Genomic DNA, 12,274 nt, shown 5'->3' with positions numbered 1-12,274 from the left:
TCTTGGCTGTGGGACCTTTTCCACAAGAGTGCCTCAGTTGAAAAGGGCCCCCTTGCTTAAGTTCACCAATATAGCTGGTATGAATGGCTGATCCATATGGATATATAAAGGTCCCTGTAACCAGGCCCAGAAGGTCTCTGAAGCATCATCCCAGCTTCAGAATCCTCCTTGTAAGATGCCCAAAGCAGGGCCAGTGTCTTTTTCAGCTCAAATGCCTCCTCTCTCCCCCCACTTTCTGTCCTTCCTTAAAATGTTGACTTCAAGAACACTTCCTAATAAACTCTCTCCTGCTGACCACCATCTCCAAGTCTGCTTATGGTGGGAACTCAACCTATACAGAAATCCTATGACCAGTTTGCCTGTGCATTAGAAAATACAGTATAGACTTTCCCCAGGTTAACTGGAGATGGACTGTTTCATGTCATTAAATGAAAAGAAAAATTACAGCTAACCTGAGGTGAAAAGTACAAGTAGAAGAATAAGGTCTAACTAGCTTTCTCCTGTGTGAACTTCAGATATATTGTTATTGTTTGGTTGGGAGGGTTGCTTTGTTTAGAGATAGGCTCTTACATTGTCACCTACACTGGTCTCAAAACTCACTGACAATACTCCTGCCTCAGCCACCGGAAAGATGGATTACAAGTGCGGGTCACCAAGTCCACTGCAAGCTCGATGTTGAATTATACCTTGCTTTTCTGTGGAGGTCCAAAGACATCATTTGAATTGTTCATCCACTCCATGTAAGAGTTAATGGTATAGGAAGGGAAAGAGGAGAATGATGTGTCAGATTTGAATCTTATTTCTTTGCATTTTGCAATGGGATTTGTCGTTATAAGCAACTCTAAATGAAGACCTTTCTTAGATCATCTTATTATCTCCTTTGTGCCATGTGACTGCTGCAGGAATTATTGAAGGAACCCATTAGTAGGTGGGTGGTAGTGCCTGGTGACTGTAACTCAGATTTTGTACCAGGAGAAGGATGAACTGCAGCGTGGCTTCTCCTTCTCCCCAGAAGTGAAAGTCAGCTTGTGTAAGTCAGTCTCACTATGGAGACCAAGGGAGGCCATTTTGGACTGCACAGTCTAGATTGTGAGGAAGAACAGCAGAGGGGTCCATGGGATACAAGTCAGGGTGTACATTAGTGGCACCTAGGGAAGAGGTGAAAACATGGAAAGTCACAAACAAACAAATAGACAAACATGCAAATAGCTTCTCCCCCCCACCCTTGACTTTTCCAAAGAAATTTATATTTAAGGATTCCTTCTCCCTGTAAAACCTCCCATCTTTTGGCACGAACTTCCAAATAATGAGTAGACAGTGAATTTGCTGCCTGATGGCTGGGGCACCATCCACCTGAGCCTTCAAGTAAGAGAAGGTGGGCTGGTGGGGGCTGAAGGAGGAAGGACTATGCTATGCAAGTATGAGGCCTCTCAACTCTCTGAGTACACTGAGAAGTAAGAGTTGGGTGAGCCTGAGCTGTAGGGTCACAGCTGATTGAGAGAGGGCATCTTGGTTTTCCCTTAGGGGTGTGTGGAAAAGTGTACCTTAGAAGCAAGAGACTTAAATAAAGTCTACCCACTCCTTCAGGATCTGGTTTGCTGGCAGGAGAAGAGGGGCTGGGGCGACAGGGGGTGGCGTGGAGATGGGGCAGAAGGCACAAGGTCTGTGGCCTGCAGGAGGACCTGGTCAGGGCACCGAGGCCAGGTGCCGCTACTGCGCGCCAGCGGAGAGCCCAGCAGTGAGAGACCAGAGGGGGCAGAGGCACGCGGCGGGCCAGGCATACCTGAGAAATAGGACCGGGGCTGGAAATGAGGGGACGAGCGAGGGATAACAGTGGGGAAGACGGCGCTGGGAGGCAGGCGGGCGGACGTCTGGGAGCCCTGGCACGGAGCCGCAGGCGCGGGCGCGGGAGCCCGGCGAGGTCGAGCTGCGCGGCGGCGCGGGCCGTGAGGCGGGAGGAGGGGTAGGCGGACGCGCGGGGCGCGGGTTCGAGGCGCCGCGGCGGCGGAGAGGGTGGCGGCCGCCGGGGCGCGCGGGGCGCTGTGTGCGCGCGCTCTCCAGCTCCAGGAGGAAGATGGCCCAGAAGGGAAAGTTGGGGTGACGCGCGCCGACCTCGGACGCTAGGCAGGGGTCACCGCGGCGAGCCCGACGGAGCGGCAGGCACACCCGCTGGGGGTCGCGTAGTCCGGGTGCCGCCGCGGCCGCACCTCACTGCAGGTGGCCGCGGGTGTGCGGGGTCCGGGCCGCCCAGGGAGCGGGCGGGCGCGCAGGGGAGCGCGGCCGAGGGATGGGCTGCGCCCCCAGCATCCATGTCTCGCAGAGCGGCGTGATCTACTGCCGAGACTCAGATGAGTCCAACTCGCCCCGTCAGACCAGCAGCGTGTCGCAAGGCCCCGCGGCACCCCTGCACGGCCTCCTCGTCCACACCGACGCCGCCGACGCCGTCCCCCCGAGCCGAGCGTCGCGACGACCCCTGGGCGCTGTCCGGGTCCGCCGGGCCCGGGCCCAGCTGGGCAGCGGCAGCGGCGCTGGCTCCTCGGTCCCCTCCGCGACCACCTGCAGGGGCCGGAGGCGCCACTGCTGCGGCAGCGCCGAGGCCGAGACCCAGACCAGCTACACCAGCGTCAAGGTAAATGGCCCGGGGCCGGCTGGTGGGGTGCTGACCGCCTGGTCAGCACTGGGCTCTTTCGGCTAGGGGGGCTTGGGTAAAGTTGACGCAGGTGCTTTGTAGAGGGTGTCACTGAGGAGTTTACTTTCTATTTGTGCCGGTGGTGAGGGCCCAGGAAATTGACGAGGAAAAAGACCACTGGAGAGGTTCAGGGAGACCTTAGCTGGCTCCGGGGTTGCGGGAGGTTGAGAGGGTAGGGGGAGGAGGCAGTTTGGAGTGGCCTGTTTCTCACTTAGAGAAGAGAGGCTGTGGCCCGATTGATGCAGTGGGAGGGGTGGGTACGCATCACCCAGAGCACGCGAGTGCCACTGAATGGATTTTGAGCACAGAGCTGGATTTGCATGCCTTGTACGTAACTGGTGCAGACGCTGCAACTGGGATACCTGACCATCTCCTGCTCAGATTTTTACTTGAGAAAGCCTGCTAGGTTAGGGGAAGTACTCTCAGAACTGGGGCCCAGTGCTGGGATTTGTGAATGAATGAGAGGGTTTATGTTTGAAGAGAGAAATAGGAAGGGACTAGAGAACCTTGGAGCCTGAGTGGAACCTGTTTGTCAGTTCAGTTTTTTTTCTGAGTTGACTGAATCTTGGGCACGATGGAGAGAACCCAGCCATGAGTATGGATTGCCAACAGAGCTCCAGTGAGGGGACACAGTTTCCAGTGCAGAGCAGCTGTCTCAAGATGATGGTTCTGCACTCACAGCTGATCTTGTAGGAGAGTGGGATTGCAAGGAAACGGAAAGGTTTGCTTACGTGGCTACAATTGTCCCTGGATATTTCTTAATGATAACCATTTATTGTAATCATGTCCATTTATAAGATGGTTTTCATTGTGCCAATCGGGACACTGCCCTTTTCTTGACAGCAAACAGAAGTGTAATAGTACAGTTCATTGCTCAAAGGGAAAAAATTAATCCTATGACTCTTAATGTTAGATAGACACAGCTGTCACATAGTCAGTAGGGACCATTCCACCATTCTTTAGCAAAGACACAATCTTGTATTCAGTAGATAAAAACATGTTCAACAGTTGGTCTAATGTGAGGAAGCTCTGGATTTTCACTGGTTGAAGTCCACAGTGGAGGACAGGAGAGGCTAACATAGGTTGGCTTCAGTACAGAAGATCAAAAGTTTTTCTTTTTTGCTTTTTAATGAACTTATTGTTTGTAAAAAAAAAAAAAAACAACAAAAAAACCCAGCATCTGATTTTGCAGTATAAAACTTAACTGATAAAGCAGGGTGTGGTGGCCCAAGCCTTTAATCCCAGTACTGGGGAGGCAAGGATTGCCAAGAGTTCCAGGTCTCCCTGAGACTACATAGTAAATTCTAGAATTCTGGGTCAGCCTGGCCTAGACCTCGAAAAACAAACAAAACAACAACAACAAAAACTGTAACCAGTGTTTATTAGTAGTTACACTGCTTCTCTGGTAACAATCACTAATACCACAGGAATGAGCTTTTTTTTTTTTTTTTTTTTTACTTTTGTGTGTTAACGGTGCATCATAGAAGCATAGATTATCCAAAAACTAGAGACCTGGATTCATGATAGTGCAGTCTATCAGTGACACCCTTGTTTCAGAGGCATGTGCTTGGCAATGAATTCACTTTTGTTCACTCCTTTGCTGGCTACTGTCACTGTTCACATCAAGTTAGTCTTAGAAGCAATTTTAAGGGGTTAAAATGCTATATATGGTGACATCCTTAAACTGGGATGTTGAAAAGGAAATCTGAAAACATGAAGCAGCAATTCAGAATGGTGACTACTATGAACTATGGTAGTGCCTTTTGGTTGCTGAAGAGATTTTTTTTTTTTTTTTTTTTTTTTTTTTTTTTTTCCTTTCAGAGTAGCAAGGAACTCATTTTAGTACCTGACAACTCTAACTACTCAATGTTTGTTTAGTGAAAGAAAAAATAATAATGAATGAAACAATTTTTCTATGTTTTAAAGCTTTCCTCAAGAGACTACTTAAAAACCAAATGGAGTAAAACTGGAAGGAAAATGGGCCAAGATCATTAGCAGCTAGTATAAGTTTGTATAAATCTTACTGCTTACTGGGGAGGAGTTTTACTCAGTTTGCTTTATCATAAGATTCCCAAATAAAAGTTTAATTCATTCCAACTCATTCGTAGGAATGCTGGCAACAAAAGTGTCACTTCAGTGTTTCAATACTAATTTGCATTGTGTAGATATCCGAAATTGTTTACTTGAGTTTAGAGACCACAAATACTTTTGCAAAGCATACACAACTTTGTCACAGGATTGCCCTAAAATATTTAATAGCATCCTCTTAGCCTGTGCTTCCATGTTGTGTTGTCTTTTCGAACCTTAGTCTGTATGCTTTCATGGATTAAAAAAATTTGTAAAGGGCTGGAGAGATGGCTTAGTGGTTAAGCGCTTGCCTGTGAAGCCTAAGGAGCCCGGTTCGAAGCTCGGTTCCCCAGGTCCCACGTTAGCCAGATGCACAAGGGGGTGCACGCATCTGGAGTTTGTTTGCAGAGGCTGGAAGCCCTGGCTCGCCCATTCTCTCTCTCTCCCTCTATCTGTCTTTCTCTCTGTCTGTCACTCTCAAATAAATAAATAAAAAATGAACAAAAAATATTTAAAAAATAAAAAAATAAAAAAAAATTTGTAAAAATGTTACTTGTATTTTTTTTTTTTTGGAGTAAGAACTCTTTTGCCTTAAGAGTTTGTGATAGTTGCCAGTCATGTGACTCCTTATCTCTTTCTAAAAAGCTCAGGTAGAAAAATAAAGTCTTTGCCATTTTGGTCCTATTTACAGTGGTGGTAGATACCGATGTATTTTTTTTTTCTCTTCCTCTTTGTACATCAATTATAAGCAATCTCTTTATTATCTAGTTGGCCTCTGGTATTCCCCAGAGTGCAAAAAGTATGTGCTTAAATCTCTCTCTTTTTCTAGCAATAATTTATTTAATTAAGCTTTTAGAATGATGAAGCATTATGATGTCAAACATGATGTCAACAGGAACCTTCTTGAATACCTAATTGGCAAAAAGAGATTATAACCATTAATAATTCACATACAAGTACGCTGTTACCACATGGGTTTCCATTTCTGGTAAGAAGTTAGATTTGTCTCCCAATTGCTGTAAAAGTACAACTTCCTAGCAATTTGTCTCCCTCTGGCTTGTCTTTTTAAAAATAGTCTCAGCTGGGCGTGGTAGCGCACGCCTTTAATCCCAGCACTTGGGAGGCAGAGGTAGGAGGATCGTTGTTAGTTCGAGGCCACCCTGAGACTACGCAGTTAAATCCAGGTCAGCCTGAGACAGAGTGAGACCCTACCTGGCAAAACAAACAAACAAACAAAAAAGTCTCAAACAGGAGACTCCTGCAGGGTGCTCACTCCTGATATTTTACCAGTTTTGAAGTTCTTGTTCAGAAAGGCTCAAAGGAGACATTTGAACTTCTCTCTGGGAGGAACCAGGGTGTGTTACAAATGTTTTCTAGTACTAGCTGTTGCTACTTGGGAGCATTCAGGATTCAGCAACCAGTTGTAGCAGAGTCCTTACTGATGGTACACAGAGGTTGAAGCAAGTTAAGTGTACCATCAGTAAGGACTCTGCTACAACTGGTTGCTGAATCCTGAATGCTCCCAAGTATTCTGTAGATGTGTTATAAGAGGTTGTTAGCTTCCAAGTAACTTAATGTTGATAGCTAGCCTCTTCAGCTCCCTCTTCCCCTCCTTTCATGATGCTCATTTATTTATGTCAGGTTCTGTTTCAGATGCAGGGAATTCAGAGATCTTCCATAAAATTTGGTGAACAAAGCCTGAGGAGAAGAGTGAATCTCTTGCAAAAAGGTGTACCTCAGCCAGTGTTTATTCCTTGGCATTCTAGAATCAGAGAGGATAATCCTGAGTTGACTCTATATATAAATAAGGAAAATAACTATTTTTCTGATTATGTAGTAAATATGAGATTTTATTAGAGGGAGGGGTAGAGCTACTTTTTATATTTACTTATGTTTTCCTAAACTGCAATTCTCAAGCCAGAATTACTGGGGGAGCTTGTTAAAGTACAATAACTAGGACCTACTTCTGGAGTTTCTGATTTAGCAGGTCTGTTGGGTGGGGACTGAGAATTGAAATTTTTAAATAAGCTTCTAGGAGATGCTAGTGTTGCTGATCTGGGGACCACACTTAGACAAACACTCTGCTTTAAAATGAATTAAATGGTCTTGTTGACCAGATAAATTAGGTGGGACTGCCTGTAGCAGACAGTGTGCTTCCAGATGGCTTGTGGTCATAGCCATTACGTTCATGGAGTCAAAGTGTGTGCCTCTATAGTTGGCCGGATGTACGTAAGAGGAGGGGGTACTGGATAACATAAGTTAATTAGATATTCAGAGGTTCAGTTCTTCAGGATCCTTTTGGATTTGCACAAGTCCTGATATCTTGTTTCCCATCACAGCTGTACCCTGGAGGAACCATGTGATGAGAAATAGCAAGGCAAGGGAAGATTCTAACCTAGAGCTGGATGTCAAGTGATATTGCTATGAATTCTGTTCTCCATTCTTGGAGTTTTTGCTAGTCCTTTTATCACCTTTTTCCCTTTTAAAATGGAAAATACAGTATAGTAAGCTCTAGTGAGAGCTGCAAGTTGCAGGTTTACCTTCTGCCATTGCACATTTAATTACAATTCTGTCCTTCCCAGTGCATGAATTGGAGGCAGTGATCACATTTTGTTGATTTTCATTTCTTTCTTCAGTAGTTACTCTAAATCTTAAGGACAATTTAGTAGTTCTTCCTCTTGACACTGTGGAATATACCTCAAACTAGAATATTACATAGTGCAAGCTCCTAGTTTCCCAGAGCTAGTACAATTTCTACTGAAATCCCATTCTGGTCACCACCTGGCAGGGCTTGAGCTCCAGTGAGAAAGGACCCATGAGTGAGAGCAGGGCATAGTCGAAGACACCAGTTTGCTGTTAAGTTAGCAACCCAAATAGAAAGGAGAGAGTGAGCCCATGGGACCAGGTAGGAAGATAGGAGTGTGGAGTTTGAAAACCTAGCAAAACTGGGGGAACCAGTAAGCACTTTCGGGAGGTAGGTCTTACAAAGATGCCAGCTGCTGAACCAGGTTGAGACTTCTGACTGGGGAAAGCTATTCACTTTCTGTTCTTTTGGCGGTCACTGCTGAGCGTAAACAGTTCAGGGCCACAGTACTTGCTGACAGCCCACTAGCTGTAGGTCATCACCACACCTAGCTGAGGCAAGAACATCCAGTCACACCTTCCTTGCTCCCTGTTCCACAAGTCCCTAGGCAGGAAACAGACCAGACATCCAAAGGGTTTAACTGGAAATAATCTTATGAACTGGCTGTTTCAAAGGCCTTGGAGTGAGGAAGGATTGTCAACAGGGAGACTGTTGTGCCTAAAGACTAGAAAAAGAGGGCATTGTTACTAGCAGTTACACCTTAGAAAGGTCATAGGGTGGGAGTGGTTATGGGAATCTAAGAAACTGAATCTATCCAACAGGCAAGTTCCTAGCAGTTGTGGCCTGAAGGAGGTATACCAAGAATGCAGTGGTTGGATTGGTGACCTTGGATGGTCACGAAGAAGTCAAATGGATATATACCTTCATGCCATTGTCCTCCTTTTCAGAGTTCTCCTGCCTATACCTCCCTTCACCAAACACACTGAGAAACCAAAGGGAAAAGAAGCCTATTGGTTAAGGGGTCTGAGATACATAGGTGGAGAGTGGGTCTAGAGAGGCACATCCAGAATATATCCCAAAAGCACTTGTTGGAAAGTGTTGAAAACTGTTCAACATCATGAGATACCTAGATACAGATAAACTCAATGTGAGATAATTATTGTTGATGGTTGTCTAAAATAAGAGCATTTTTATGTGCTCTGGCCTCATTGTTTGCATTTCCTACTGAATAAACTGACATCAAAATATGTCCAGTGATCTTAGAGACCTCTCAGTGCTGCAAACATGCCCTCTTCTTCAGTGTACGCCTTATCTCGGCTGACACTTGACTTTGTTGATTCCTTTCTCTTGCATGTTGCTCCTGTCCCACCTCCACCACAAAACACAGTGGTCAGTGTGCATAGAGAAAGTAATATTCCTCATGTAAGTCCCAGCCCTGTCACTATTTTATTTTTTTTCCTCAATTTGCACTTCCATGCTTTCTATAGCCTTCTCTTCACAAGCTCAAAAAGTGAAAACAGAAAATGAATTTTAGTATGTGTTCATAAGCCAATGTTTTGAATAAAGAAAATGCATACATACAGTGTACTTTAAAATAATAAAATATGTGCTGGTATTTCTCTTTATTTATTTTGGGGGCTAGAGATCAGGTCCAAGGCCTTCTACCTACTAACCAAGTTCTCCAGCATTTCCTCCAGCCTGTTGGAGCCTGTTTTTAGATAGGGGTTACTTTTATTTTAGAGTGGAAGTTTTGGTAATTATTATGCTTTAATAGAAAATGCTGTCATTTAACATGTTGTAGTATACATTGCTTTATAATTGGTAATGGTTAGCTACCTTTTCTTCCCTTCCCTCTCTTCTCCCTCAGGCAGATAAAAGCCAGCTTTTATTTAGGATTATCTCCTTCACTCGTTAACTGTTCACCTCCCTCTTCCTGCCTGTGTCGGGACAATCCACAGAAAATAGTTCCTGAGATGGGATCATCCCAGTCTGCTAGCAGTTTGCTTTAAGAAACTTGTGATTGCTATAATAAATACCAGGACACTCTTTTATGTTTGGATAATCTGCCAAGGAAAGAAAGAATATTTTGTGGTTGTATTGTGTTTCCAAGGCAATTTAACATGTTTTACAAGGTGAATGAACTGGATATAATAACATTAGCTATTATTTAAATCTTTTTTACTTGCTGAGCATTTTATATACATTGCTTCACCTGATCTACTCAGAGCTACAAATTATTATCTGAAGACTTCAAGAGGTAGAATAGATTACTCAAGGTGAGTAATCTATTGAATGAAAGATTGTTTCCATCCCAAAATTTATTGCCTCTCACCACATGATCTATCCCTTAGAGATGGTGTGAACTGGGACCTGTGAACATCCAGGCTCCATGTGGATAACATGTGGATAGTGATGAAACATTTATTCAGAGCAGAGAGGCAATACCAGGTGGTCAGGAGAGCACGGACCTTGCCAGTGGGACTTTCCCTTGTATATTTCCACTGTTGCTTCTTCTATTTCCTTGACCTGGAGTTCTGTTTTGAGGTGAATGGAGAATGTATGAGGCAAAACTCAAGGAACATTGACACAATATGATATTATTTTCATTGAACATGGTGTGTGGCATCTTGCAAGTAAGTGCTATACTGTACCATTATGAGATATAACTCTTGTGGTTGTCATTGTTGCTATCATGGTAATTAAAATAAAATTTTGGTTACTTAGCTAGTTTTTTAAAATATTTTGTGTTCATTATTTATTTATTTATTTGAGAGCTACAGTCACAGAGAGAAAGACACATAGAGGGAGAGAGAGAGAATGGGCGTGCCAGGACTTCCTGGCCACTGCAAATGAACTCCAGATGCGTGCACCCCCTTGTGCATCTGGCTAACGTGGGACCTGGGGAACCGAGCCTCGAACCGGGGTCCTTAGGCTTCACAGGCAAGCACTTAACCACTAAGCCATCTCTCCAGCCCTACTTAGCTATTTTTTAAACATGGTATTTCTATTGGGAAACTATTTCCAGTTAGTTTTATCTGGCTCATAGACTAAGTGAGTTTATAGAGCTGTGTTCTTCAGAAGCTTTGAAAAACACTACCACAGGTATGGCTTTGGTCTGTGTTAACTGGTCTTCCAAAAGAAGGTGCACAGAACAGTCCTTCTAGATGAACAACAAAAGTTAAAGGGCAGGCATTGGTGTTACCTGAGATGGTTTCACATGGAATTCTCTGATGTAAACCTGTGACCTAAAGCCTCACTATAGAATTTTGCTTAGAAGCACTTTACAGGAGGTCCACTGGCTTTTGAATTGCTGTGTCTTAGGTGCTTTCAGATATAATACATTAGTGGGAATGATACACTAAATCTAAAACTTGTTTTCTTTTAGACAGGAAGGTAAAAATGATTGGTTTCAGGGATACAGTTGCCTGAGTGAGTCCTGAATCTGAGGGAAGACCCTCAGAAATTTTTATAGAAGAGCCTAAAAGACTTATAAAGAACTTAATATAGTAGCATATATTAATTTCAATTAACTTATTTATAAGCAGAGAAAGAAAGAGAAGAGAAAAGAAGAGGAGAGAAGAGATAGACAGATAGAATTGACACACAAGGGCTTCTTGCCACTGGAAATGAACTTTGGATGAATGCACCAGTTTATACATCTGGCCTTATATGGGCACTAGGGAATCAAACTTGGGCCAGTAGGCTTTACAAGCAAGTGCCCTCAACCACTGAGGCATTGCTCCAGCCCCACATTTTTGAAGCTATTTTTTGACACCAGAACCACAAACAACAGGAAAGCTCAGAAACTAAGAGTTGCTGACCAGAGTCAATTCCAGCAAACACTTTTTTTTTTTTGCCAATTTCTTTCTTTTTAACTTTTTTATATTTATTTTTTGTTGACAACTTCCATAATTACAGACAATAACCCATGGTAATTTCCTCTCTACCCCCACTTTCCTCTTTGAAACTCCACTCTCTATCATACCTCTTCCCCCTCTCAATCAGTCTGTCTTTTATTTTAATGTCATCATCTTTTCCTCTTAATATGATGGTCTTGGGTAGGTAGTATCAGGCTGTGCAAGGTCATGGATATACAGGTCATTTTCTGTCTGGAGGAGCACGATGCAAGGAGTCCTACCCTTTCTTTGGCTCTTACATTCTTTCCGCCCCCTCTTCTGCAATGGACCCTGAACCTTGGAAGGTGTGATAGAGATGTTCTACTGCTGAGCACTCCTCTGTCACTTCTCAGCACCATGGTGCCTTCTAAGTCATCCCAAGGTCACCACCATCTTAAAAAAGAAGCTTCTCTAACTAAAAGTGATAGTAACATTAATATGTGGGTATGAACATTAAGAGAATTGCTTAGTGGGCAGTTTGGTGAACATAGTGTATACATTTAGCCAGACACCAGCAGACGTTACATCCCTAGGGCTCATGACTACCCTTGTTGTAGGTTTTCAGTAACAGGCATGTATTCCTTCCTATGGAGTGGGCTTCCAGTCCAATTAGATAGTGGTTGGTTTCCCCTATAACAGACATGCCACTATGGTACCCGTTGGCTCATTTGGCCTGGCTGGCCAAATTTAAGGTTTGTAGTGTCCACTGTTGAGTATTTCTATTGGTGATTTCTCTTTCTCCCATTGAACTGTATGCAGCATAGCTTTGTCTAGCTTTCTGTCAGCTGGTCTACATGGAGGAGGTTTTCAGCTCAGTTCCAGCAGGATGTCTCAGTGACTTTGCAGCCCAATTATGTGGAGTCTTCAGTAAAAGGGTCTTACTATCTATTCCTGGTGGGAAACCAAAAGCCTCAGCAATACCCTTTAGTGTTTTGGAGATACTAGGGACCTCCCTAGCCAACAACTCACTGGCACTGAAAATTTTCTAATAACAATTATGACTTCTGGTTGTTCCATTGTCCAAAAAAAGTTGGCTTA

At 44.1% G+C, this 12,274-nt stretch overlaps 1 protein-coding gene across 3 annotated transcripts in view; it reads left to right on the top strand.

Annotated features, from left to right (window-relative positions):
* The first annotated feature begins 2,287 nt into the window (after window positions 1-2,287).
* The window catches only part of Pde8b (phosphodiesterase 8B), a 219,756-nt gene continuing 209,769 nt past the window's right edge, over window positions 2,288-12,274 (top strand). For all 3 annotated transcript variants that reach the window (XM_004651670.2, XM_045133817.1, XM_004651668.2), the window contains exon 1: window positions 2,288-2,629. In XM_004651670.2, the coding sequence (XP_004651727.1) occupies window positions 2,288-2,629 (342 nt within the window). The remainder of the gene's footprint in view (window positions 2,630-12,274) is intronic.

Source organism: Jaculus jaculus, chromosome 14, assembly GCF_020740685.1.
Source record: "Jaculus jaculus isolate mJacJac1 chromosome 14, mJacJac1.mat.Y.cur, whole genome shotgun sequence".
In the NCBI taxonomy this organism is placed as follows: domain Eukaryota; kingdom Metazoa; phylum Chordata; class Mammalia; order Rodentia; family Dipodidae; genus Jaculus; species Jaculus jaculus.
The sequence above is the reverse complement of the archived record's forward strand: the minus strand, read 5'-3'. Positions and strand labels throughout refer to the sequence as shown.